Below are 27488 nucleotides of genomic sequence, written 5' to 3'. Positions count from 1 at the left end.
CCAATTACCCAATTGGTTTAATAAATATTTTCTGTTTCTAGCTGCTTTTTTAGGACTCACACATTTAGAAGAGTTAGATTTATCAAACAACAGTCTGCAAAACTTTGACTATGGAGTATTAGAAGACTTGTATTTTTTGAAACTCTTGTGGCTCAGAGATAACCCTTGGAGATGTGACTACAACATCCACTACCTCTACTACTGGTTAATGCATCACTACAACGTGCACTATAATGGCCTGGAGTGCAAAATGCCCGAAGAATACAAAGGGTGGTTTGTGGGAAAATATGTTCGGAGTTACTATGAAGAATGCCCCAAAGACAAATTACCAGCATACCCTGAAACATTTGACCAGGATACAGAAGATGACGAATGGGAAAAAATATATAAGGATCACACAGCAAAGAAACAAAGTGTAAGAATCACTATTGTGGGATAACTTAGAAATTGTTCTGGTTGCAGCTAATTTTGTATTTGCTAAACTGGTGTTGGAAAACCACATGTTTAGATTTTGATTAACTGTTTTACCTGTTTAGGCGAGGTTACCCAGCTAAAGGAAGGTTCCCTTAATTATTATTATTGTTGTCACAGTATAGTAATCAAGGGAATACTCTCATGCTGCTTGCCTGCCTGTTTGCAGAACAGCTTTTGATGGTGACTCCACACTGGCAACCTGCAGGAGTTGGGTCCTAATGATGGCGTTAGGAGGTCATAATGTTCTGTATAAATGTTTTTATTGCTTTTTGAAAATTAAAAAAACCTGGTTCATTTTTATATGCTTTTCAAGAGCTGCTTGCACATACCTAAAGATGATCAAAATGAAGAGATACAAATGCTTAGTAATAATAAAATGTAATTCTCTCCCCTCTGCCCCCCAACTTTTTTTTTTTCAGTAAGTCAGCTTGTGCATTGAATAAATTTCCATTTCTGATTCCTGTGCACTCCAAAATGAGGTCCTGGTAAACCCAAATTCTCAACTACTTTTCACTGATCCTTGCAAAAAACTGTCAAGCTAGACCTGAAGGAGAATTGCCACAGGCAATAAGCCAAGAATCTGAGAATTATATTAGAGACGGCTCAGAAGATGGGACTCTCAGAAGCAGTTGTAGATGATGTGAACATGAGCTCTGAACAGGTATAAACACTAGTAAATGTGGAAACAGCACTGGTTTTTTAACAGAGTTCAGACTAGGAAGCCACCTGTCAGTGGGAAGGATCTGAGAGCCCTTCCTGCTAAGCTAATATGTCAAGGAACATAAAACAGGATGAAATTAGGATTCAGGGTCAGGATTTGGGATGAAAAAGAAGCAAACAGAAAGGGAAGTGATATCAGAAGCAACTGAGGGCAGAGGTGGTACCCAAGAGAAGCCCCATGATTTGCGTTGCAGGTTAAAATTAGTTCACCTGGAGAAACAATAACCAGAAAGAGAGGAAGTTTCTGGAGACTGACCCATCAGTTTGTATTTTGATAGTACTGTACTATTAGAAAAATAAAATGCAAAGAAATATGTACATATCATTAGAAATACCACTTTTTCCTTTTTATGCAGATTTTCTTTTCACTGAGTTGAATATATTTCCATTTCTTATATCAAGGTATTCATACAAAGTTTGACAACTGGTCTTATCTGATACTTGTACAAATTTCCAAAGTATAGAACGTGGTAAATAACAAAGAGTATTAAGCATTTTTTTTTTTTTTTTGGCCGCACCACGCGGCTTGCAGGATCTTAGTTCCCCAACCAGGGATTGAACCCAGGCCACAGCAGTGAAAGCACCAAGTCCTAACCACTGGTCCTCCAGGGAATTCCCTTGAACATTTCTTAAACACCTGTTAGAGGCCAGACACTGTGCTAAGAGCTTCACGTATTCTATTTCTAATTCTCACAAGATCCCTCTGAGGTACATAATATTATCTGCCTTTTCTAGATGAGGAAACCGAGGCTTAGTATGTAGGTAACTTGGATAGAGCCACAAAGCTGGCAGGTGGCAGAGCCTGGATTCAGGTCCGCCTAAGTCCTTTCTACTGTGCAAGGATACAGAGCACTCTAAATGTTACCTTTAGTCATGGCTGCCTCACATCAGAACTTCCAGAAACAGACACTAAAAGAATAGTATGTGCTTTTTCTCCTGAAACACTTATGAGGGCAGGTGATAATCTTTGGGTCATGTCAGTTAATTCTATTAATATGTATAGGAAACCAAGAGAGTGGGAAGCTGGAACAATTGCTGGAGCTGGTGGTTCAGGAAATGACACTGGATTGTAAGGTTCTAACCAATATGTGCATTTTATCAATGGTTTGGGTCAGGGTGGAGACTTAGAAATACTGGTTCTCAATGCAAATTCTCACATTGTTCAACATGAGGTATTGAAGGTAGCAGTTAAGTTTGAAGTGTTACCAGAGAGATGTAATAAATTCACTTATTGTTGATGAGCACTCAGAGTGGAATATTAAATAAAACATCCAAGATTTGATGGTGGAGAATGCCAGGTGGGACCTCAGTGGAAGACAGAGGCACACAGTGGGAATGTGAGGGTTCTGGAAAGAAATAAGGGCATTAAATCTGATTCAGAGAAGGGCCCAAGTTACTCTCTGGTTTAATCTTTGGAGGCTAGCTGGGAATTTTATTGGTTTATTTTTATATTCAGGATCATTCCCAGGGATCTATTTGAAAATAAAGCTCTGGAACACATCATGATAGAAATTGATCCAGACCATCCAAAAGTAAGTCATTTAGAATTGCTAATATCTCCCAGGGCCAAAATTTAAATACATTTTTAAAAGCTTAAAATTTGCTCTTTTTTTGTATCTGAGTTTATATTTTTTCAGGGAAGCATAGTTGATCAGTGATGGAATTAATAATTAGATACCTCCTCTTCTGCTAATTTCTTTTTTTAATTAATTTTTATTGGAATATAGTTGATTTATAATGTTATGTTAGTTTCTGCTGTACAGCAAAGTGAATCAATTATACATATACATATATCCACCCTTTCTGCCAACTTCATACTTGATTGATTAATAACTTGCCTTTGCAACTTCCTTCTGTTCAGTAGGTGATGAAATTCAAGAGTTTTTTTAAAAGTATATTTTATGGTAGTCAAAAATAATACAATCCTGAGATCTACATATTTGAACATATATGTTTAAATATCACTTGAGTTTTTATCCAAATACCCAAGTGTTTTTTTTTTTCAACTAGTTCTAAGATTCTTTGATTTTTCTGAAGTAAATAAGATTTACCACAAGCTGAGTTCTCCTGAGTCCTAAGCCTGAGTCAACTCTGACCTAATTTTTGATTATTTGGGAAAGATATTTAACATTAAACAGTTCAGATAATTCATTTACTAACCATCCCCTCCTCTGGAGTTTACGCCCTGGATCAATTAACGTCTGTTTCTGAGAAATCTGAACAAGTCTCCTGCCTTAGCAAATAGAAGCAATTCAGTAATGAGAATCTACTTGTCTAAATTCTGTGAGATGTTGGGGCTTCTTTCTGCAGCAGGTGGAGTGTTGGTGAATGATGGGGAGATGTAATATGTATCAGTCAACAGTGCAACAAGGGAACTCCTATAAGACCATCAGCTGCCTTTTCAGCAGAAACTCTGCACACCAGAAGGGAGTGGTGTGATATTTTTAAAATGATAAAAGGAAAAAGAATAATCTACTCAAGGCTATCATTCAGATTCAAAGAAAAGATCAAGAGTTTTATAGACAAGCAAAAGCTGAAAGAAACTGGGTTTACAAGAAATGTTAGAGGGACTTCACTAAGTGGAAAAGAAAAGGCCACAACTAGAAATATGAAAATTACAAAAGGAAGAAAATCTCATTGGTAAAGGCAAATATACAGTAAGGATAGCACATCAACCACTTATAAAGCTAGTAGGAAGTTTAAAAGACAAAAGTAGTAAAGTCATCTATATCAACAATAAGTAGTTAAGAGATGCACGAAACGAAAGATGTAAACTATGATGTCAAAAACAAACTTGGAGGGAGTAAAAATGCAGGGTTGTTAAAATGCATTCAAACTTAAGAGATTAGGAACTTAAAATAATCAAATATGTATAAAGATTGCTGTATATACACCTAATGGTAAGCACAAACCAAAAATTTATAATAGATACACACAAAAAGAGAAAAAAAATCCAAACAAAACACTAAAGATAGTCACCAAATCACAAGGAGAGAGATCAAAAGAAGAAAAAAATAACAAATTGGTTTAAGATGGCAGACTAAGCACGTTTCAGTTTTCCTCTCCTACCCAAATTACAAGAAATAAATGATTTTTAATCTATAATATCCTTGGAAAACAAAAAGGAATGGTCTTGGTGGATCAGAAATTAATAGTTCCTAAAAATCCAAAGGCAGACATGACCAGATTGGATGAGGAACATGCATAAGATGGCTGCTGTAAAAGATGGAGCAGCATTATATCTTTATGAAGGGTGTGTCCCAGAAATTAAAAGATATAATAGTATTAACACCATTCTCATTAAAAATATGAGAAAAGGACTCAAGAACAAGACAAGATGGCTGCATATCCTTGCTACTGAAAAAAGAAGTAAAAGATACAAGATAGGAATGAATGGAAATAAAACTGTTAGTATTTCCAGATGACATGACAGTCTACCTAGAAAACCTAAAAGATTCAACCAACAAACTTAAAACCAAGAAGATAGTTTAATACGTGATCAGGTAAAATAACATCATATATAAAGCTACTGCTTTCTTCAGCACCAGCAATAACCAATTAGAATTATTCCATTTTGTGTTTTTTCTTTTTTCAATTAAAAAAATATTACAGATAACAGTTGAAACCCCTTGTGAACCTCTTCCCCATTTCCTTCAACCCTCTCCACCTTAGAGGTAACCACTATCTTGCATTTGAGGCCTTTGATTCCCATGCAAGCTTTTTATATTTTACTGTGTGAGTGTGTATGTACAAGTGCCCTTGAATATATAGTATTGAAATTATTTCCAAATATAAAGTGTATGGTATGATTTTACACATTGAAAAGTTGTATACAAATGGTACTAGATTATGTATATCATTCTGCAACTTGCTTTTGCCCATTAATATCTTTAGACTCATCCATGTTGATATTTACATGTGTTTATGGCATTCTTTCTCATTATCTGAAGTCAACATGGATGTGTACTTTTTGAAATCTATTTTTTCTCTCATTTCCAGAAATACATATGGAAACTTAAAAATGTACCTCAAGGGACATATGGGTTAATGCAATGTGTTAACCCATATGTCCCCCCAAAATTCACATGTTGGAATCCTAACCCCCAATGTGATGGTATTAGGAGGTGGGGCCTTTGGGATGTAATTAAGGTGGAACTCTCATGAATAGGATTAGTGCCCTTACACAAGGAATTCCAGAGAGTGCTCTCTTCTGCTCTCTATCATGTGAGGATACAGGGAGAAGACAAAAGTCCACGACCCAGAACAAGGCCCTCACTAGAGCCCAACCACGTTGGCACCCTGATCTTGGACTTCCAGCCTCTAGAGCTATGAGAAATAAGTTTTTGTGGTTTATAAGCCACCCAGCCAAAATGGAACTTTATTATAGCAGCCTGAACTAAGACAATTAAATACAGACTTCACAAAACAGCTTGGAAAAAACTGGAAATAACCTCAATGTCCATCAATAGGAAGAAAGTTAAATAAGTTACAGTATAGCCATAGTATGGGAAAATAACTTTGTAGTTCTATATGTACTGACATGAGAAGATTTCCAAGACACAATAGAAAATATAAGACAGTATGATCCCTTTAATGTTACAAATTAAAATTGTGTATTTTTAATCACAAATACGTAAATGTATTTTAGAAAAACAGAAAGACTGATAATGTTGAGTACCATGGGGTAAGTGAATGGGTTTGAGGGAGATGAAGGTAGATTTCTGCTTCTACTGTCTATTGTTAGAATTTCTTTGATGAGAAGTTCTTATATTGTATTTTATTAGTGGATAAACTAATGACATATAGATAGAAAAATGTTAGACAAAAAAAAAAAAAAAGCAGTCAGTCAATAAGAATGACCAAAGGACCAACTCCCAGGGCATACACTCCATCAAGAGCTGGCTATATTATAGGACTTTTAAATAGTTTTAATAGGCATTCTTATGTCCTAAGGCGGTAATTGAAGTTTCCATTTTAAAATACAGGAAAGCAAGACAAACAGTTGTAATGAACATACTTACTGATCTCAAAGTTTTCAGTCGGAGAACACAACCATGAAAATTCAAGCACAGCACATTTAGACGCCATCTTTGCAAAGTAGACACTATGTGCTTATCTGTGATTATATTTTTTACTGCGGAAAAATCAATCTAAAAAGGATAAACAAAAACATTAAGAAATGAGAGAGATCTTTTGCATGTAAAACTTTAAAAATATTTTTAAAGCATCAAAGAACTAAAATTTCTTCATCTCACCACTCATTTTTTTTGGGGGGGGGTTGGGTTTTTTGTGGTCATTCCCAGGTTTAATTGCAAATAGATTTTTTTTTCATGGTCATTCCTAGGTTTAATTAAAAACAGATTCTAAATGTCCAGTCCAGGTTGACAGCTGGGAGGGCAGGGGTCTCACATCCACCCGTCAACAGAGTCAACTGTCTTAGAGTGGCGTGGATGCCCGCCTGTAATTCCAGGTGAGCCCCAAGGCTTCCCCCTTCTTCAATGTCAGTGAACTCTCCTGGGTTCATCATTAATGTGTGCCTTCTTTTTTCATGAGCACAAACTATACATTGAGTCCTTGACTATAGGAAAGACAGTTTAGAGTGTGTGGTCTATAATGGCCTTTTCATAACTCATAATTTGGTGGGGGTAGTTCTAGAGAAAAGGAAAGATGACCTGAGTGTACCTTGCTGATTATATGTAAAATTGAAGAGCACAGAGGTTTAGTGAGCTCCGAATGGCCAGGGCTGGTTGATAAACGATAACATAGTATTTTTTAAATTGAAGTATAGTTGATAACAATAACATAGTATTAATACTATCTTTCAGCTAAAAGGTTAAGTATGTGAACATTCACTTTCTCATTGCCTTCTGAACAAAACTATTCTTTGTGCTAAAATGTTTGTTATAGTTGCGCCACATTTGAGCACTCACAAATAAAGGAAAAAATAACTGCAAATGAAGGACAACACATTATTGAGGAAAGAGAAATTTGCTGAACATAAAGCAGCTTAACTTCCAATCCTGGCTTTGTTCTTCACTGCCATATGCTCATATTTTCTTCATCTTTAACCAGTGAAGTCTTGGCAGAAGTGCTGGCTTTTTCTGCCATTTTTCTGCAAGATATGTCCTGATTTTAATATTGTACATGTTCTTTCTCTTCCAGATCATTTGGATTTATTTATTTTTCTTCTTTATGGGTTTTCCAAAGGAAAAAGTAACACCTAATCTGTCACATAAGTAAGAGATTTATTCCTTTAAATCAGTGGTTCTTAGTGTGGTCCTGGGACCAGCAGCATCAGCATCATCCAGGAACTTGTTGGAAATGCAAATTCTCAAGCCCCACCCCAGACCTACTAAGTCAGAAACTCTGGGGGTGGCAACCATCAATCTGTCTTAACAATCCCTTCAGATGATTCTAATGCATTCTAAAGCTTAAGAATCACTGCCTTGAACTACAAATACATCTAAGACAGGAATACTAAATTTGGTAGCTAAGAGGGGTTAACTAAGACAGAAGCACATTTTCTTATTGCCATTGCTGCATAAGATGAGAGTAGAGCAGTATAGCCAAGAATGGGATGGTGTTCTGATGAGATGTAAAGATTCTGAGTTGACTTATAGAGCCTAGATTCCCTGTACCTTGTCAACTCCTCTTAGTTTCTTTGTCAAAGTTTCTGCAGAATGGCCCTGACCACCTATTCATAGATCAGTCTGAGCACATGATATCATTTGTCCTCCAATCAATAGCAATTAAGGAGGGGTGGTGAAGCTAGCTATTTACTGGACTTAGGCAAGGAAAATGTTACTACTCCAACATTTGTTGATGGCATAAATGGTCACAGTTGTTAAGATTAAAGCAATCATCCAAGAGAAAGAAAAGAAAGGTCGTCAGGGATAACACATGCTTATTTTCTGTTGTTGGCTAAGACCTACGACCCAATGTCTCTTTGGAATGAAAAATATAAGCTTGTTCTAGTTTATGAGAATAGTATAAAAATAGTGCAATGACAAGAACAATACAGAGGCATGAGCCTAGGAGTCCGCATTAGAAAATTCCTGAGTGTGTGTGTGTACATGTGCATGCAAATACACTAAGAATTATCAAACAAGCTTTGCGTACATGTATATTTTAGCCCTATTTCATGCTCAGTAATTTTTTTTCCTTTACTCCATATTTTGTGCTGCTTTGTTGTATTTTTTGAACCAACAATAATAGCTAATATTTACTGAGTGCTGCCTACATGCCAGGCTCTACAGTAAGCACCTTGCTTGCATTTTCTCAATATATCTCTGGAGCTCCTTGACTAAGGCAATGTTAAGCCTAACTCAGATATAATGGAGCTTTGTTTCAATCCAAAAATAATATTCAATTTATTTCTACTAGTTAAATTAGAAAATACTCATATTGAATCTCTTCAAATAACATTTTTTTATCTTGTCCTTCAGGCTTGTGCCTGGACAAAAGAGAAACAAATGCACCTACTTTTTGTGGCCCCATGTTGTGGAGCAGGGAAGAAGGTATTCCCCATTACGGGTGGCTTTATAGCGGTCTATTCTCCTTTGAGAACTAGAATAAAGACATAGCTTCAGGTCGTGTCTACTTACACCATTCCACAATGAGCTCATTTGTGTCATCAACAACCAGGAGCGATTAACTTGACCACATATTACCACATCTCTTAAACTGAGGTAGGAGAAAATCTAAACACAAAGAAAAACATTCATGATTTTGAAAAAATATGTGAATTTTGATCTAACTCTTCAATTTACCATTTTGTGTGAGTGTGTGTGTGTGTGTGTGTGTTTTAATGGTAATGTAATCCGTATATTGTGGTAGCAGGGGTTTATGTGCTTGAATTTTATCTGAAGGTAGGAATTTTATCTAGAGTTCTAGAACTTATCTGATGCTGCCTTTGATATAATGTGATCAAATTGATAGTTGCAGAAGGATGGTGAGGAAGATAGGTAGATTTATTTTATTTTCTGAATTAAAGTGGTATTCTGCTAGAAAGTGAATAATTTTCCAAATAATAGCTGGTACTACATAGAAGGCATTCAATAATTATTTTCTGAACTGGATTCTTTTCAAAGTTATAGGATTCCTGGGAAAGATCAATAAACCCACTTTGGCTTCTATTTCTAGAAAAAGGGTAGACTAGAAAATCTGGAAATCCTCTTGATACAAAACATCAGTAAATGCTAAAACAAACATTTTTAAAAATATTTCCTTTTTAAATTTTTTAAAATTTCAGCTTTATTGAGGTATATTGACATAAAATTATAAGATATTTAAAGTGTACATCATAGTGAGTTGATTTATGTATACATTGTAAAAGGATTCCCCCATCTAGTTAAATTAAACATATCCAACATCTCACATACTTATCTTTATTTATTTTTATGAGAACATTTAAGTTCTACTCTGTTAGCAATTATACAACACAGTGTTATCAACCATAGTCATTATTTAGATGACTTTAGATTACTTTTAATCTAAAGTGTATTAGATTATTTATCTCCATGTATTACTTAGATTCTCAGACCTTATTCATCTTATAGCTGAAAGTTGATATCCTTTTTCCAAACTCCCTATTTCCCCTACCCCATAACCCCTAATAATCAGTTTTCTACTCTCTAAAACAAACATTTGTTTTTTAAAAATAATTGAGTTTTCAAGAAAGTAAGGAAAATATCCAGGGCCCCAGTCTTTGTAAACCCAGACACACAATAAGATATCCACGCCATAGTTGCTTGGGATGGGAGAACAGTGGAGGTAGTTGCTGCTTTTCATAACAAATAGGTTCAGATTTTACTGGCCATGCAGGGACAGAAAAAGTTACCAGGCTTATACAAAGCTGGAGGTCATAACTGAGTCAGAGGGAGAAAGAGAAGGAGACAGAGAAAGGGAGAGAGACAGAGAAATCCAGGATTATAAAAAAGAGATGTAAAAACAAAATAAAAAACTGCTATTGACAAGAGAAAAACTGAAGTACCTAGCCTGGGATGAAAAAAATTTCCCAAAGAATTTGTAACCAAAGACCACTTATTGTGTGCATTGGAATTTGAATTTTATTATGTGTGGGATCTAACTTGAATTTATTACCTTTGTAATTGTATTTGATACATTAACATGAAAAGAGTTTCCAACTTGGTAGTAACTATGGGGCATTTGGCAGAAATAAATACCCTCTCTCTAAAGAAACACACCCTCAAACCTGGCCTTGTAGAATTCGTACAGATTAAGCCACAACAAAATGAGCTCTCAATAAAAATTACAAAACACAGGAAGGAAAAAAAGTCCAACAAGAGTGAACAACAGTAAAACAATAACTTCATGAATAAAATTGTCAGTAATCATGAAAACATTAAGGTGATGAAGACAAAAAAATTCTTGAGAAAAGCTGTTGAAAAAGGACTGGGCAGATTTATAAAGAAACCAAATAAAATTCATGGCAATTAAAAACATAATGATTGAAACTAAAAACTCAACAGATGAGTTAAATAGCAGAAGAAACCCAGCTAATACAAGGAATAGCAAACTGGATTATGTATAATGAAATTACACAGGATAAAGCACAGAGAGATAAAGAGATGGAAAATATAAAGGAGGTTAAGAGAGACATTATATAACATAAAAAGGTCCAATATTCTATATATCTTTATAGAGTTTCCAGAAGGAAGGAACAGAGCAAATGGAATCAAAGCAAAACTCAAAAATAGGGCTTCCCTGGTGGCACAGTGGTTGAGAGTCCACCTGCCAATGCAGGGGACACGGGTTCGTGCCCTGGTCCGGGAAGATCCCACATGCCGCGGAGCGGCTGGGCCCGTGAGCCGTGGCTGCTGAGCCTGCGCGTCCAGAGCCTGTGCTCCGCAACAGGAGAGGCCACAACAGTGAGAGGCCTGCGTACCACAAAAAAAAAAAAAAAACATATTACAGACAAAAATGCTTTAGAACTGATGAAAAGCAACAATTCTCAGATTTAAGAAGCACAAGAAATCCCAAACAGGATAATCAAGATACCATGGGTTTGTAGTGAAATTGCAAAAGGCCATAAGCAAAGGAAAACCTTAAATGCAACTGGAGACAGATTACCTACAAAAGAATGTCACTTAGCAGTCGCAGAAAGCATAGTCAGCAGAAAATACTTACCAATCTCAGATACCACATGCAAGTAAATTACAACTCAAGGATGAGTATTAAGTAAAGACACTCTACGACAAAGACTGAGAGAGTTTGCCTCCAATACACCCATCACAAAACAACTTCTAAAGGACATTGAAATCAGAGGAAAGGAGTGAGATGAAATAGTAATGATGGGCAAAGAAATTTAATAAGCATAAGGGTAAACCCAGCAACCTTATAAAAACATATAAGGATGATGACACGTGGGAGTACAAAAAACAAGGGACAAAACTGCTAGAATATATTCATACTCTAAGACTGGAGAAAGTAATCAGAGTTAAAATGTTCTAAATTCCATTAATGAGTCAGGAAGAAAGTATAGCTATTAATTTACTTTAGGCTTTATTAAGGTAAATGCACATGTCAAAAATATTTAAGAGAAGCCACTGAAATAATGGAAATAGAATGGATATCTTCTAACACATGAAAATGGGGACAAGGCGGTAGCTTTTAAAATTCAATAAATAAAGGCAGGAAAGGACAAAACAAGTACATAAAAGAGAATAAATAGTATAAAATAAGATGAGAAAAATGAATCTAAGTATATCTAGCAATAATAAATTTAACAAAATTCACTGCTTGGAAGACAAAGATTATCCCTAATAATGCTTTTGCTTTAAAGTTTTCCCCTCTGATATCAATATAGCTATCAAATTTCCTTTCAGTTGTGTTCATCTTGTTCAGTATTGTATTTTAGGTGGATTTTAAAAATTTGTCTGATAAAGAGGGTCACTACATTATAATTAAAGAAAACAATACAAATAATTTACTAAAGATATATAACAATTCTAAATGAAAGTATCCAGTAGTAGAGCTGCAAAGATACAAAGGAGAAATTGACAAATCCACAATCATCATGAAAGGTTGTATCAGAACTCTCAATTGTTGATAAATCAGTGTGAGGAAATAAAAATCTTTCCTGGATTCCTCAGTGCTCCTGAGGAAAAAGCTCTAGCCTCTGGAGACAGAAATCTATATGATAAAAAGGTAATGTTTTGTCTTCACTTCCTCTATAAACATTTTACTTTCCACATACTATGGAGATTAGATCTGTAGCTTTCTGTCTAGTTAATTTCTCTGATCTAAAAGGATAATAAAACTTCTCTTGTCTCCCCAAGAAGGTCAAATGTGTATAATCTGGCCTAGTTCCTTCCCTAGGTCAAGTTCCCAAGATGTCAGGAAGATCCCTAATAATTTACATTCAAGGAGATACGTGTCGCAGGACCTGGGAGACATCTATAGATCATAAAAACTAGAGACACTGGTGCTTATCTGGCCCTTGGAGAGATGTATTTACAAGGAGTCCTACCTCCCTCTTTTACTTATAAGGACCCTTGTGATTACATTGGATCCACCCAGATAAACAAGGATAATCTCACCATCTCAAGATCTTTAACTTGAGTCTGCAAAGACTCTTGCCATGTATTCACAGGTTCTGAGGATTGGGGTGGGGGTGGGGGGCAGGTAGCACAGGGGACTATTATTCTGCCTATCAAACTATGTAAGGAAATGATAAACACTAAATTTAAGAGAGCAGTTAATTTTTTTTTAAGATCTTTATTGGAGTATAATTGCTTTACAATGTTGTGTTCGTTTCTGCTGTATCACAGAGTGAGTCAGCTATACATATACATATATCCCCATATCTCCTCCCTCTTGCATCTTCCTCCCACCCCCCCATCCCACCACTCTAGGTGGTCACAAAGCACTGAGCTGATCTCCCTGTGCTATGTGGCTGCTTCCCACTAGCTATTTTACATTTGGTAGTGTATATATGTCCATGCCACTCTCTCACTTCATCCCAGCTTACCCTTCCCCCTCCCTGTGTCCTCAAGTCCATTCTCTACATCTGTGTCTTTATTCCTGTCCTGCCCCTATGTTCTCCAGAACCTTTTTTTTTTTTTTTTAGATTCCATATATATGTGTTAGCATGCAGTATTTGTTTTTCTCTTTCTGACTTACTCTGTATGACAGACTCTAGGTCCATCCACCTCACTACAAATAACTCAATTTCATTTCTTTTTATGGCTGAGTAATATTCCATTGTATATATGTGCCACATCTTCTTTATGCATTCTTCTGTCGATGGACACTTAGGTTGCTTCCATGTCCTGGTTATTGTAGATAGAGCTGCAATGAACATTGTTGTACATGACTCTTTTTGAATTATGATCTTCTCAGGGTATATGCCCAGTAGTGGGATTGCTAGGTCATATGGTAGTTCTATTTTTAGCTTTTTAAGGAACCTCCATACTGTTCTCCATAGTGGCTGTATCAATTTACATTCCCACCAACAGTGCAAGAGAGTTCCCTTTTCTCCACACCCTCTCCAGCATTTATTGTTGGTAGGTTTTTTGATGATGGCCATTCTGACCATTGTGAGGTGATACCTCATTGTAGTTTTGATTTGCATTTCTCTAATGGTTAGTGATGTTGAGCATCCTTTCATGTGTTTGTTGGCAGTCTGTATATCTTCTTTGGAGAAATGTCTATTTACATCTTCTGCCCATTTTGGGATTGGGTTGTTTGTTTTTCTGATATGGAGCTGCATGAGCTGCTGCTGCTTGTATATTTTGGAGATTAATCCTTTGTCAGTTGCTTCATTTGCAAATATTTTCTCCCATTCTGAGGGTTGCCTTTTCGTCTTGTTTATAGTTTCCCTTGCTTTGCAAAAGCTTTTAAGTTTCATTAGGTCCCATTTGTTTATTTTTGTTTCCATTGCTCTAGGAGGTGGGTCAAGAAGGATCGTGGTGTGATTTATGTCATAGAGTGTTTTTCCTATGTTTTCCTCTAAGAGTTTTATAGTGTCTGGCCTTACATTTAGGTCTTTAATCCATTTTGAGTTTATTTTTGTGTATGGTGTGTAAGAGAGCAGTTACTTCTGAGGGAGGGGGAAAAATGCAGTTAGAGCGGCTTTAATTGTATTTGTTAAGTTTTATTTCTTAAACTGAGTAGTGATTACACAGGTGTTCATTATATTATATTTCTTTGCATGCCTAAAATATTTTATTTTAAAAACCTCACTTTTGAATAAAGTACCCAGGAATAAATTTAAGGAGGTGGAAGACTAGTACACTGAAATTTCTTTCTTTACTGAAAGAAATTAAAGAAGACCTAAATAAATGGAAAAATATCCCAAGTTAATAGATTGGAAGACATAATAACAATAAAAGAAATTTAATCAGACTTTGAAATCTGCCCATGAATAAACACCAAAAACAAACAAACCCGCAGGCTCAAAGAGTTTACAAGACTATTCTATCAAATATCCAAGGAATAGGTAATACTAACACGAATAGTATTAAGATGTCAATACTATCGAAAGTGATCTACAAATTCAGTATAATCCCTATCAAAATGCCAGTGGTCCTTTTTTTTCCCCAGAAACACAGAAAAGCCAATCCTCAAATTCATATGGAACTGCAAGGGGCCCCAAGTAGCTAAAACAATTTTGGAAAAGAAAATCAAATTTAAAGGAGACACACTTCCCAATTTTGAAACTTATTACAAAGCTACAGTAACCAAAACTGCATGATACTGGCATAAGGATAGGTAAATATACTGTTGTAGTAGAATTAAGAGTATAAAAATAAACCAGGGCTTCCCTGGTGGCGCAGTGGTTGAGAGTCCGCCTGCCGATGCAGAGGACACAGGTTCGTGCCCCGGTCTGGGAAGATCCCAATGCCGCGGAGCGGCTGGGCCCATAAGCCATGGCCGCTGAGCCTGCGCGTCTGGAGCCTGTGCTCCGCAACGGGAGAGGCCACAACAGTGAGAGGCCCGTGTACCGCAAAAAAAAATAAATAAATAAACCAATACATCTATGGTCAATTGATTTTTGCAAGGATGCCAAGAACATTCAGTGTGGCAGGAACAGTCTCTTCAATAAACAGTGCTGGGACAACTGGATATCAAAATGCAGAAGAATAAATTTTGGACCTCCTACCTCACATCATACACAAGATTTACTCAAAATGGATCAATAACCTAAATATAAGGCTAAAATCTATAAAACTCTTAGAAGAGAAAATAGGGGTAAATCTCCATGACCTCGGGCTTGGCAATGGACTCTTAGATATGACAACAAAAGCGTGAGCAATAAAGGAAAAAATAAGTTAGGATTCATCAAAGTTTAAAACTTCTGTGCATCAAATGACTTTATCAGAAAGTAAAAACTCTACCTTTTGTCTGTATGTGCTGCAAAGGGGAAAATGTGCCACAAATTGTCAGTCATTGAAATGGCCTAGAAGTACTAGAAAGGTATTATGGTCAATCAGATGGCCTGAAAAGTGTACCTGTACAGTTTTGCACATATACTATACTTGAGGAAGTATTATAATAGACAGGGTTTATGCTCAGGGGTAAAAGCAACCTAGAAAAGAGAAGTAGCAGCACAGAATAGCAGTAAAAGTGTAGGGCCAAATTTCTGAGACTCTAAGCAATGTGAGAACAAGTGACTTGTGTAAGAGTTGGGTAAGAACAACTTGGTGTAAGAGGGGGCCAGAAAGCAAAGCCCTAAGGGTAGCAAACTGTAATAGAACTAATGAAGACATAAAGTCACTGAAGAGAGCACCTCTGAGTCTCCTCAACACACAAGGAAATGGACATGCCACTGCTCAGGGTGGATTGAGCCTTTATTCCAGAGTCACTGCTACTCCTTCGAAGGTTACTGTCTTAGTTTCCCAAGGCTGCTGTAACAGATTATCACAAACTGTGTGGCTTAAAACAACAGGAAAGGGTACAAGTCTGAAATGACAGTGTTGGCAGGGCCATGCTCCCTCTGAAGGCTCTAGAGGTGGCTCCCGCCTTGCCTCTTACTAGCTTCTGCTGTTTGCTGGCATTCCTTGGCATTCCTTGGCTCATAGCTACATCACTCCAATCTTTTTCACATGGCCTTCTTCCCTCCTGTGTGTTTCTGTGTATCTGAATCTCCCTCTCCTTTCTTTTATGAAGAAACCAGTCATTAGATTTAAGACCCACCCTAATCCAGTGTGATGTTATCTTAGCTAATTACATCTATTTTCAAACAATTTTGGAGCGATTTTGAATTTTGAATTTTGGAGCAATACTACTCATTTCAATTACCTAACTTCCCTGAGTCCATTTCCACATCTGCAAAATGAGGGTCTTTGATGAGCAAATCTCCCAAAGCCTCTTCCATACTGAAAATTTTATGATTACTGTTGTGATTCATGGCCAGATAGTTAAAACTAGACTTCTAATTGTATTGCCATTGTGTAATCTTTAATGTTAAGTTTAAAAGGTTGATTTTTCCCATATCATGTAATTAAATTACTTTTAAATGAGAAATCTAACAGAATATTATTTATAACCAAAAGAAAGTCCATTTCTAACTGGATTGTACCCATCATCCAGGTGCAAATCCTTGCGTAAATGGAGACAGACTTTTATATGAAAGGCATTCCTGCATTCTTGTCTACCTAGTAGAAAAGCAAGGAGCTAATAGAAAAAGACCATATAATGCCATTTCCGATATGTGGTATTAATTTATTCACTAGTTCATTTAACACTTATTGTTAAGCACCTGCTCTATGACAATCATACCTCACTAATTCTATAGAACATTACCCAGAAATATTTAAGAGGCAGATTTTCCACATCTCAGTGTGGAATAAATTTTTGTGAAGAATTTAAGTGCAATTACCATAAACTTACACTTTCTCCTAGGGAGTCATGCCATTGTTGTGCAATATATATTGAGAGTTCTAAAACATTCATATGCGTTTATACTTGGAAAAATGGAAAATAACTCCACAAGGAACAGGGGCTGTTGCCAACATGGAAACCTGGGAAGAACATCAGGGCAGGTAAGTGTGGATTTCTAATTCAATTCCATAGAAAATTACTGTGTGGTTATTCTATGCACGGGATTCTAACAACAACAGCAAAAAAAAACTGACAAGATGTGACAGAATAAAAAGCAAAGTTTTAAGAAAACTTAATACCATAAACTATATATAAGTATCAAGTGTGAAGCTATTCAGTCTTCCTATTTAATATGTATCAGTCAGTACCCACTATGTGCCAGGTGGAGTGGGATCCTTAGGAGAAGAAAGAACATCTAGTGGTCGTGAAAACATAGTGAGGCGAGCTAGAGAAATGAAAGCCCATATTACAAGGGAATTGGAGGGATGTAACAAAGAAGACAAAATAGGAGAGAAGACCCTTGCACCCCTAGGAGGGGGAGAACAAAAGAAAAAGAATTCACAAGTTCAAGGAAGCCTGCTCTGCCCCTAAGCAGTCACAACAGGTGCTGGTGGTATATGATCCCAGCTAAGGAATATGGCAGCAGCTGGAAGAAAAGTCTACCTTTCACACTTAATGCCCACTCCTCACTTCTCCTGATTCATGTGGTAATGAATAACACTTGCAAGAGACCAGGAATGGTTCCTGGGATGGGGAGACTATGAAATGCTGACAGTAAGCTGAAGCACCAGGTGTACAACAGATATTTTCATTTTGACCCCAAATGATAGAACTAGGATCCCTGGGAGGAAATCAATAGCTGACAGATTTCAGCTTTATGTAAGGAAAGTCCTCTAGGCTAGTCCCTTCTAGCACAAAGACTCTATGATTTTAGGATTTTGTAATTCTCTGCTCTCCCAAGCAAGCAAGTTCCAAAAGAAAGGAATGTATAATGGTCATGGTGAGAATTAAATATATTCTCTAACCCTCTGTGGTGTTCGATTGGTATTGGAACACATATCAGCACATGTGTTCAACATAGAAGCAGGGAGAAGGATCAAGGAAGAGCTAAAGTGAAGTGGGCTGACTAGGAAGGATGTCTGCTCACTGATTATGATAGAACATAGAGTGTGTTACCGAGGAGTTACTGACTTGGGGTAGAGGAGCCTGTTGGAAGAGATGAACTTTAAGTTCCTCCTAGACGAAGATTCTGTTATTCTAAGATTTTGTAATTCCTTGCTTTCCAAAACAAGCCAGCTCTTAAAAAAAAAGAACTTCATGAGAATTAAATCTATTCTCTAGTAACACCAGCACTCCCTACTTATTTGTTAGATTGCCTGGATAGTAATGCATTTCATGTGGGAGTTCTTGCTGTGAGCACAGTGAAAACCAAACAAAAATAAGTCCAGACACCATTGGCCCTGGAGGGGGAAAATGTTACAGTATAAATCTTCTAAATCAGACACAATTTGTGCATCACAGAATTATGCGACAGTGTGCACCATCAAATAACTGTAGCAAAGCCTCCTGAGCAACTGTATAGCACTCGGTTTACAAAATGTTGTTACGTGCATGCTGGCCAAATCATTCTGCAAGGCCTATATATTCACGTTGCTTGGTAAAGCTGAAGAGGGATTCCCTTCAGGTCAAGATATCTGTATTTCTCGAGGTTTATAAAAGAGAAAAAGTAGAAATGAGAAAAACATGCCTGTGAAAGGCTGGTTTCCACTAAGCTAAGTCAGGTACCACTCACTGGTACCTCTATCCAGTGACTGAGTAGGTGAGCCTGTTAGTTCTAAACCAAGAGACCATACCTCAAAGCTGGAGAAATGGAAAAGATCCTTTCTCTTGATGGAAATAAGATATAATAAAAATTAAAGGTTCAGTTTTGGTCCATTACACATAATGTGTCAAAGCCTATATCACAACCTTCAGGCAGGCCTGGTCCTCTGCCCAGGAATAAAAGAACGATGGAGGGATGTGAAAACCCGAACCCTTCCTCTTTCTAAACCTATTAGGTGGGACTAACACAGTAGGCATCTGAGTGGAATGTGAGTAATAGCCACTCCCAGAGGAGGGCATCCACTTAGGAGGGCTACCCCGTGCAGATGTTTGAGCTTCAGTGGGGGAGGCGGGCATCCAAGTGAGGCAGAGGTGAGGGGTGAGGGCATGGTGTCAGGTGGGGCACCAACAGCATGAGGAAGCTGGCCTGGCACAAGGCTTAGAGCCCAAGTGCACAGGAAAGTGATCTAGTCAAGCAATGGGGACGCAAGGAGAGATAAGGCAGGTGGTCACCCTGGGGGGCGTGGAGGGGAGATGGAGCTTGGTGGTGTGAGAAGCACATCGATTCTTTTTTTTTTTTTTTTTTGCGGTACACGGGCCTCTCACTGCTGTGGCCTCTCCCGTTGCGGAGCACAGGCTCCGGACGCGCAGGCTCAGCGGCCATGGCTCACGGGCTCAGCCGCTCCGCGGCATGTGGGATCTTCCCGGACCGGGGCACGAACCCGTGTCCCCTGGATCGGCAGGCGGACTCTCAACCACTGCGCCACCAGGGAAGCCCGCACGTCGATTCTTGAGATGAGGGACTAGCCTGTGTGGAATGTCAGAACCAGAGGAGTGTAAGGAGGGTGGTACTTGCACAGGAAAGGTGGCCGTGACGGTAGGAGATTGGTACATATGGGGAAGAGGTGGATAGATCAAGTAAGTTAAAAGGCTAGGAAATTGGGAGCCGGGTTTCTCCCTCTAGGAGAAGGTAGTTATGAGTGTGGAAAGGAAGAAAACTAGAATGAACCCTGTGGTGTTACACTGGAAGTGGGTATTGGTGGAAAATCGTGGTTTTCGATTATATACAACTAGATAAATAGGGGAGGCTAGGAGCAGGAAAATCATCCCCTGAAGCTCATGAAGAGTGGACTCTTGAACCAAATCAAGGTTCTGTTAACAAGAAAGAGGGGAGGGATTGACTATTAAGCAGCAAACATCTTGCCAGTCCACCACCCAACAGATCGTCAAAGTAGGGAGCAAACACCCTTGGCTTCAGGACGCTTTCACCACCTCTTTGATTTCCTGGGTCTTACTCACTAACCTAGTAGTATTTAGTATTTAGTATTTAGTATTATAGTATTTCTAGGTTATTGCTAGACCAGGGGTCAGCAAACATTTTCTAAAAAGGGTCAGAAAGTAAATATTTTGACTTTGTGGGCCAAGAGGAAATGTCCTCAACTCACTGAACAACAAATCACCAAAAGATGAATGGTCTTTTTTATTTTACATCTGAAAATGTAAAAACTATTTTTAGTTAGAAATTCATACAAAAATAGGTGGTGGTGGGCAGGTTTGTCCCATAGGCCACAGTCTGCCACCCTTGCTGTAGACCATCCCCATCCTCAGCACTCCCAAGATGGGGCCCAGCTTGGTGGCTCTTCTGGGACTTAACCTAAAAGAGCTATGGCAAGATCCCTTGGGGCAAGCCAAATTCTTAACCCTATTTGTTTCTTGTCACCCCTGTCCTGAGGGCAACCTGTGTTCTGAAACACTCATTTCATCAGAACCAGCAGAGCCAAATTTAGGGGCAAGAAATGAAAAATCCCCAAAGATCTTTTTTGGCAACACTGCTTTGCCTCAGAAGGGCCAGTTTTCACAATTCCCAGAGATTAAAAATAGAGTTCTGTTAGAATGTGAATATATTTAAACATTCACTAGTAATCGAGGTCATCATTAGGCAGCTTAGGCATAAGTGCTTTTAAATGTCAGAGTAAACCTCTTGGGTCATTGACCATTGACTGTCTACCAGTGGGATTGTTTAGTATTGGTTTAGTCATGTTTAGTATTGGTAGGCTCATTCACAAACATAGTTCACATCAGCTTTATCCCCATTATACAAATCAGGAAACTGAAGATCAAAGAGATTAAATTACATGCTGTAGATTACACAATGTCTCAGTCAGCTCAGGCTACTATAACAAAATACCGTAGACTGAGTGGCTTGAACAGCAGACATTTCTCACAGTTCTGGAGGCTGGGAAGTCCAATATCAAAGTACTGGCAGATTTGGTTCTTGGTAAGGGCTTTTTTCCTGGCTTGTAGACAACTGCCTTCTTGTTGTGTCCTCACATGGTAAAGAAAGGAAGCTCTGGTGTCTCTTCGTCTTCTTCTAAGGGCAGCAATCGCATTATGGGGGATCTACCCTCATGACCTCTTCTAAACCTAATTATCTCCCCAAGATCCTACTTCCTAACCATCTCATTGGGAGTTAATACTTCAACGTATGAATTTGGTAGGGGCACAACCATTCAGTCCATAACACACAGTTATCCAGAGCTCAGATTCATACTTCGATTTTCTACATTTAGGATTCATTTCCCTACACAATTTCCACTGAAACTTTACCCCATTCTAGAATGATATATTGTTCTCACCTGACTGCCACCTGCCTAGAATAGAATGAGTCATAAAACACCTTTCAGCGTAAATTTTAATCCTCACCATATAACCTCTATTTTGAATATTTTCCCAAAGCCTCATAATTATTAGACATTTTCCAATCATAAACTACTTGACAGTATGAAAAGACTTTCATCATTTTGCTGACAAATTCTCCTAAGAGATATTTGTGTCAAAATTCTGCAAACACCCATTTACTTGAAGAAAAATTTTGTTCGAAAGTAAACCTCAATTGTTTAATGAAGTCATTCTCCTCATCCAAATTCAAAATGGAACTTTGCCAGTACGAGGTCAAGAGTTTTCTGTTCCCTGTTTAAACTAACCATTCCTTTTTGCACAACATCTAATGTCAAAAAATATAACAACACTTTCCCTTCCAAACAGAGGAAAATTTAACCATATCCCATTAGAAATAGAACTCCCAAGAGTAGAACACTTAACAGTTAATCTGCTTCCATGGCTAAATTGCATGTTCTATTTAAACTTAATCTTTAAAAAATTTAAATATTATTTCAATTCCTGGACCACTCGTAGCAACTATCTTGTTCTGCTTACCCAAAGTAGGACATTCTAGAGAAGTTATTTTTGTTTTTAATGCAGTATTTCTGATGTATAAAATGGTAGATATTCTAAAAACTTAACTGTGAGCTTCTTCTCATGTATATAGAATCTTAAGGGAAAATAATAAATTAATGTGAGTTTTTCACTCTGTACCTTTCTTCTATTTCTCCCTAACTTAAACTTATTCTCAAAGGAGACATATGCTCTCTAGAAGACAGTATCCTAAAAAACATTCTACTATGATTCCCAAATGCCATTAAAAGTCAAAACATTGTTTTGGATATAAGTTCCATATGGGTCTGAACTACGGTTTGGTGGTTATAGCCTGACATTCAAGAGTTAGATCCCAGGGACATATAGACCAATATTTCCACAAGTGTTACTTAAAATATTAAAAAATATTTGGTAGGAAAAAATAATTATGTGACCAAATAAGTTTGGGAACTTCAGATCAAAGCAAAGTAAAATATTATGAAACATTTAAGCATCTAGAGGAAGAAAGAAATTAATAATAAGCACATATCCATTAATCAGATTTAACAAATATTACCCTTTTAGAAACTGAAGTCAAGAACTTTTTTCTTTAGGACCTTCTTTTATCTCCAGAAAGACAGTGACATTAACCATTTACTGTGAACCTCATTTTTGTTTTTTTAATGTAAATTCTCTATTCTCACAGCTTCCAAGATGCCGCATTATCCTGGTTTTTCCCTGACTCTCCACCCTGGTTCTCTGCTCTCTCCATTTTTCTATTAGTCTAGGGAAACAATAGGATATATACATATGTATGCACACACACACACACGCGCACACACACACACAGACACACACACACACACACACACACACACACTGTAAGTAATTGGCTCCCACAATTATGGAAGCTGAGAAGTCCAAGATCTGCAGTTGGCAAGCTGGCTATTCAGCCTTCAATGGCTTGGATGATACCCACTCCCACTGGGGAGGGCCATCTGCTTTACTCAGTGTACTAATTCAAATGTTAATCTCATCCAAAAACATCCTCACAGACACACCCAGAAATAAAGATTAGCCAAATATCTGGGCACCCCATGGCCCATTCAAGTTGACACATAAAATTAACCATAACAGTCCCCAGTTGGCTTCCCTGCCTTTTCTTAAATCATGGGTATTTCCCAAGGCACACCCTTTGGCACCAGCAAATTTTTAAAAATTCTCTCCCTCAAAGAGTTTGTTCATTCTTACGGCTTATATGATATTTTATTTATGACAACTACCTAATCAAAATTTTAATGCTAGACTTTCAATAAGAAGGGAAAGAAGCTTGTGTGAAGGTGGAAAGGACATTTACATTTATTGTGCACTTCTTCTGTGCTAGGCATTTCATTTTAATTCTTAGAAGACCCCTGTTATGTGTCCATGGTTATCCTAGTCTAAAGATAGAGGGACCTAACTCTATACCATTTTCCAGTTCTACCTGGATTAGGCTTGCTACATAAAATACAGGATGCCCAACTAAATTTGAATTTACATAAACAACTAATAAATTTTTAGTATAAGTATATGCCACATATTGTACAGGACAAAGTTATACTACAAAGAAAAGGAAAACTTTACCTGAAATTTAAATTTAATTGGGCGTCCTGTATTTTTACTTGCTAACTCTGGCAACCCTCACCTGAATTGGGGTCCTCCATTGCTTGTTCTGGTCCCTTAGCTCTGTATACAGACCCTCAGTGTCTGCCTGACCACCTGTCCCTCATCACCTGCCTGTTGCCATGGTCACCACATGTTGACAGCTGCCATACCCCGATCCCTGTGTTCTACGCACCTGCAGGACTCTCACCAGATGGGAATTCTTTCATGCTCACTACCTGGCTTGGCTGTGGCTGTTTGGCCAAATCCTCTGAAGACCATTCTCTACCACAGTCAGCTATGGAACAGTCTTCCCCTCACTCCACCCAGAACTAGCACCACCCTGGTGGTCGTGATCCTGGTTAAGTGTCCCACCAGCATATAAACCATGCCCACTTTCCATACAATACAGGGTCTTGTGGGAAGGGGGAAAATATGGATAGAAAACTGATTTTAAAAACCCAAAAAATGGGCTTCCCTGGTGGCACAGTGGTTGAGAGTCCGCCTGCCGATGCAGAGGACACGAGTTCGTGCCCCGGTCCGGGAAGATCTCACATACCGCGGAGTGGCTGCACCCGTGAGCCATGGCCGCTGAGCCTGCGTGTCCGGAGCCTGTGCTCTGCAACGGGAGAGGCCACAACGGTGAGAGGCCTGCGTACCACAAAAAAAAAAAAAAAAAAAAAAAACCACAAAAAAAAGCAAAGCCAGAGAGGCATCTTAACAGCTCAGGGGAGCAGAATGAGCCCCAGAAAGGAAGAGTAGACAGGATTTTTGTTCAACATTTTTTCACCATTGATAAGACTGTAAGCATCATGTTTATAAAAGCAGTGAATTCCACAGGCTGTACGACATAGCTAACTCACTGAATATTGGAATTAGAACCAAAATCAACAAGATGAACTTGAATAGGAATAACAGGAACTGCTGTGTTTAGGTTGAGAATAGCAGTGACATAAGGTAAAACTGCTGGCCAGCAGTTCGGATAAAAAAGACCTCAGCATTTTTGTTCAACACAAGTTCAAGGATAGGCATTATGATGTAGTAGATGAAAAAACAAGACTTAGATTCAAACATACCCTATCTCAATTCCTGATTTCACCACTTAGGGAAAGAATGGGAGCTTATGGCAGACATCTGTGCTGCATTCCCATGCCAACCCTCCTAAGAGGTGACAGGCCCCCTAATGGGAGCCCTCTGAAGGCCACAGCAACTGACCACTAAAAAGCCTGCCTTGAACGCCATGGTAAGAATCCCTGTGCCCAAGCTTGGTTCAGAAACTGTGGAGCCTCCTGCCTTCAAGGGACTGAATCAACTTAGGAAGCACAGGTGTGGTGGCCAGCACTGGACTTAGTGGGCTCAAGTCCAGTGCTCTTCTTGGGTTCTTGGGCTCTAAGAGACCTCTAAGACTCTTGCACAACCAAGGAGCAGGGGCCAAGGGGGATTAGGATTACATGTCATGATTGAGATTGACTTTACTGGCTGCCAAATGGGTGGAGACGTGTAGCAGACGGACCTGACATAGGGGAATAAATAAATATGACATTTATTTTCATCCAAATATTAGGGAGTATAATTCACACTCTACAAAGTTTAAAGTACTTGTTCAGTCAGACAGACTCAGACCAATCCCAACCATACCACTGCAATTTAACCTAGTTTCCAAGCATCATTTCATTTTTTTGCAAAAAAGAAAAAATAATGCCAAATTCACAAAGCTTTTAGGAGAATTACATGAGATAACTTGTGGTAAAAACCCTAACATAGTTCTTAGTGTGGTATGGTTGCATTTTATACAAATATGAATTCTGTGGATTTAAAATAGTGCAATAAAAATGAGACCCATTCTATGGCAAAATTTGAAAAAAATGTGAATCCCATTTTATATTTTTATTCTTTTTTTTTTTTTTTTTTCTGGTTCATGTATTTCTTGTTTTTTTTTTTTATGTTTCTTTTTTTTTTTTTTAACATCTTTATTGGAGTATAATTGCTTTACAATGGTATGTTAGTTTCAGCTTCACAACAAAATGAATCAGTTATATATATACATATATTCCTATATCTCTTCCCGCTTGCGTCTCCCTCCCTCCCACCCTCTCTATCCCACCCCTCCAGGCGGTCACAAAGCACCGAGCTGATCTCCCTGTGCTATGCGGCTGCTTCCCACTAGCTATCTACCTTACGTTTGGTAGTGTATATATGTCCATGCCTCTTTATCGCTTTGTCACCGTTTACACTTCCCCCTCCCCATAGCCTCAAGTCCATTCTCTAGTAAGTCTGTGTCTTTATTCCTGTTTCACCCCTAGATTTTTCATGACATTTTTTTTTTTAATTCCATATATATGTGTTAGCATACGGTATTTGTCTCTCTCTTTCTGACTTACTTCACTCTGTATGACAGACTCTAGGTCTATCCACCTCATTACAAATAGCTCAATTTCGTCTCTTTTTATGGCTGAGTAATATTCCATTGTATATATGTGCCACATCTTCTTTATCCATTCATCCGATGATGGACACTTAGGTTGTTTCCATCTCTGGGCTATTGTAAATAGAGCTGCAATGAACATTTTGGTACATGACTCTTTTTGAATTATGGTTTTCTCAGGGTATATGCCCAGTAGTGGGATTGCTGGGTCATATGGTAGTTCTATTTGTAGCTTTTTAAGGAACCTCCATACTGTTCTCCACAGTGGCTGTATCAATTTACATTCCCACCAACAGTGTAAGAGGGTTCCCTTTTCTCCACACCCTCTCCAGCATTTATTGTTTCTAGATTTTTTGATGATAGCCATTCTGACTGGTGTGAGATGATATCTCATTGTAGTTTTGATTTGCATTTCTCTCATAATTAGTGATGTTGAGCATTCTTTCATGTGTTTGTTGGCACTCTGTATATCTTCTTTGGAGAAATGTCTATTTAGGTCTTCTGCCCATTTTTGGATTGGGTTGTTTGTTTTTTTGTTATTAAGCTGCATGAGCTGCTTATAAATTTTGGAGATCAATCCTTTGTCAGTTGCTTCATTTGCAAATATTTTCTCCCATTCTGAGGGTTGTCTTTTGGTCTTCTTTATGGTTTCCTTTGCTGCGCAAAAGCTTTTAAGTTTCATTAGGTCCCATTTGTTTACTCTTGTTTTTATTTCCATTACTCTAGGAGGTGGGTCAGAAAGAATCTTGCTGTGATTTATGTCATAGAGTGTTCTGCCTATGTTTTCCTCTAAGAGTTTGATAGTTTCTGGCCTTACATTTAGGTCTTTAATCCATTTTGAGCTTATTTTTGTGTATGGTGTTAGGGAGTGATCTAACTTCATACTTTTACATGTAGCTGTCCAGTTTTCCCAGCACCACTTATTGAATAGGCTGTCCTTTCTCCACGGTACATTTCTGCCTCCTTTGTCAAAGATAAGGTGACCATATGTGCGTGGGTTTATCTCTGGGCTTTCTATCCTGTTCCATTGATCTATCTTTCTGTTTTTGTGCCAGTACCATACCGTTTTGATAACTGTAGCTTTGTAGTATAGTCTGAAGTCTGGGAGCCTGATTCCTCCAGTTCCTTCTTTCGTTCTCAAGATTGCTTTGGCTATTCGGGGTCTTTTGTGTTTCCATACAAATTGCAAAATTTTTTGTTCTAGTTCTGTGAAAAATGCCAGTGGTAGTTTGATAGGGATTGCATTGAATCTATAGATTGCTTTGGGTAGTAGAGTCATTTTCACAATGTTGATTCTTCCAATCCAAGAACATGGTATATCTCTCCATCTATTTGTATCATCTTTAATTTCTTTCATCAGTGTCTT

At 38.0% G+C, this 27488-nt stretch overlaps 2 protein-coding genes across 7 annotated transcripts in view; one reads left to right on the top strand and one right to left on the bottom strand.

The window, feature by feature from the left end:
- Positions 1 to 27488, bottom strand: part of FBXL13 (F-box and leucine rich repeat protein 13) — a 191123-nt gene that overhangs the window by 111538 nt on the left and 52097 nt on the right. Inside the window, 2 exon segments of the mRNA XM_033862761.2 lie at positions 6212 to 6344; positions 8799 to 8894. Of these exon segments, the coding sequence (XP_033718652.2) occupies positions 6212 to 6344; positions 8799 to 8894 (229 nt within the window).
- Positions 1 to 27488, top strand: part of LRRC17 (leucine rich repeat containing 17) — a 114397-nt gene that overhangs the window by 41353 nt on the left and 45556 nt on the right. For 2 of the 6 annotated variants that reach the window (XM_033862922.2, XM_033862921.2), the window contains exon 4: positions 42 to 868. The exons of 1 other annotated variant lie outside the window; for it this stretch is intronic. In XM_033862922.2, coding sequence (XP_033718813.1) covers positions 42 to 439 — 398 coding nt within the window. In that variant the 3' untranslated portion in view covers positions 440 to 868. Of the gene's footprint in view, positions 1 to 41; positions 869 to 893; positions 12808 to 17061; positions 17202 to 27488 lie in introns of those variants that run through there. 3 more of the 6 variants (XR_004528090.2, XR_012333889.1, XM_033862923.2) reach the window with 3 other exon arrangements.

This window comes from Tursiops truncatus, chromosome 9 (assembly GCF_011762595.2).
Source record: "Tursiops truncatus isolate mTurTru1 chromosome 9, mTurTru1.mat.Y, whole genome shotgun sequence".
Lineage (NCBI taxonomy): Eukaryota > Metazoa > Chordata > Mammalia > Artiodactyla > Delphinidae > Tursiops > Tursiops truncatus.
The sequence above is the reverse complement of the archived record's forward strand: the minus strand, read 5'-3'. Positions and strand labels throughout refer to the sequence as shown.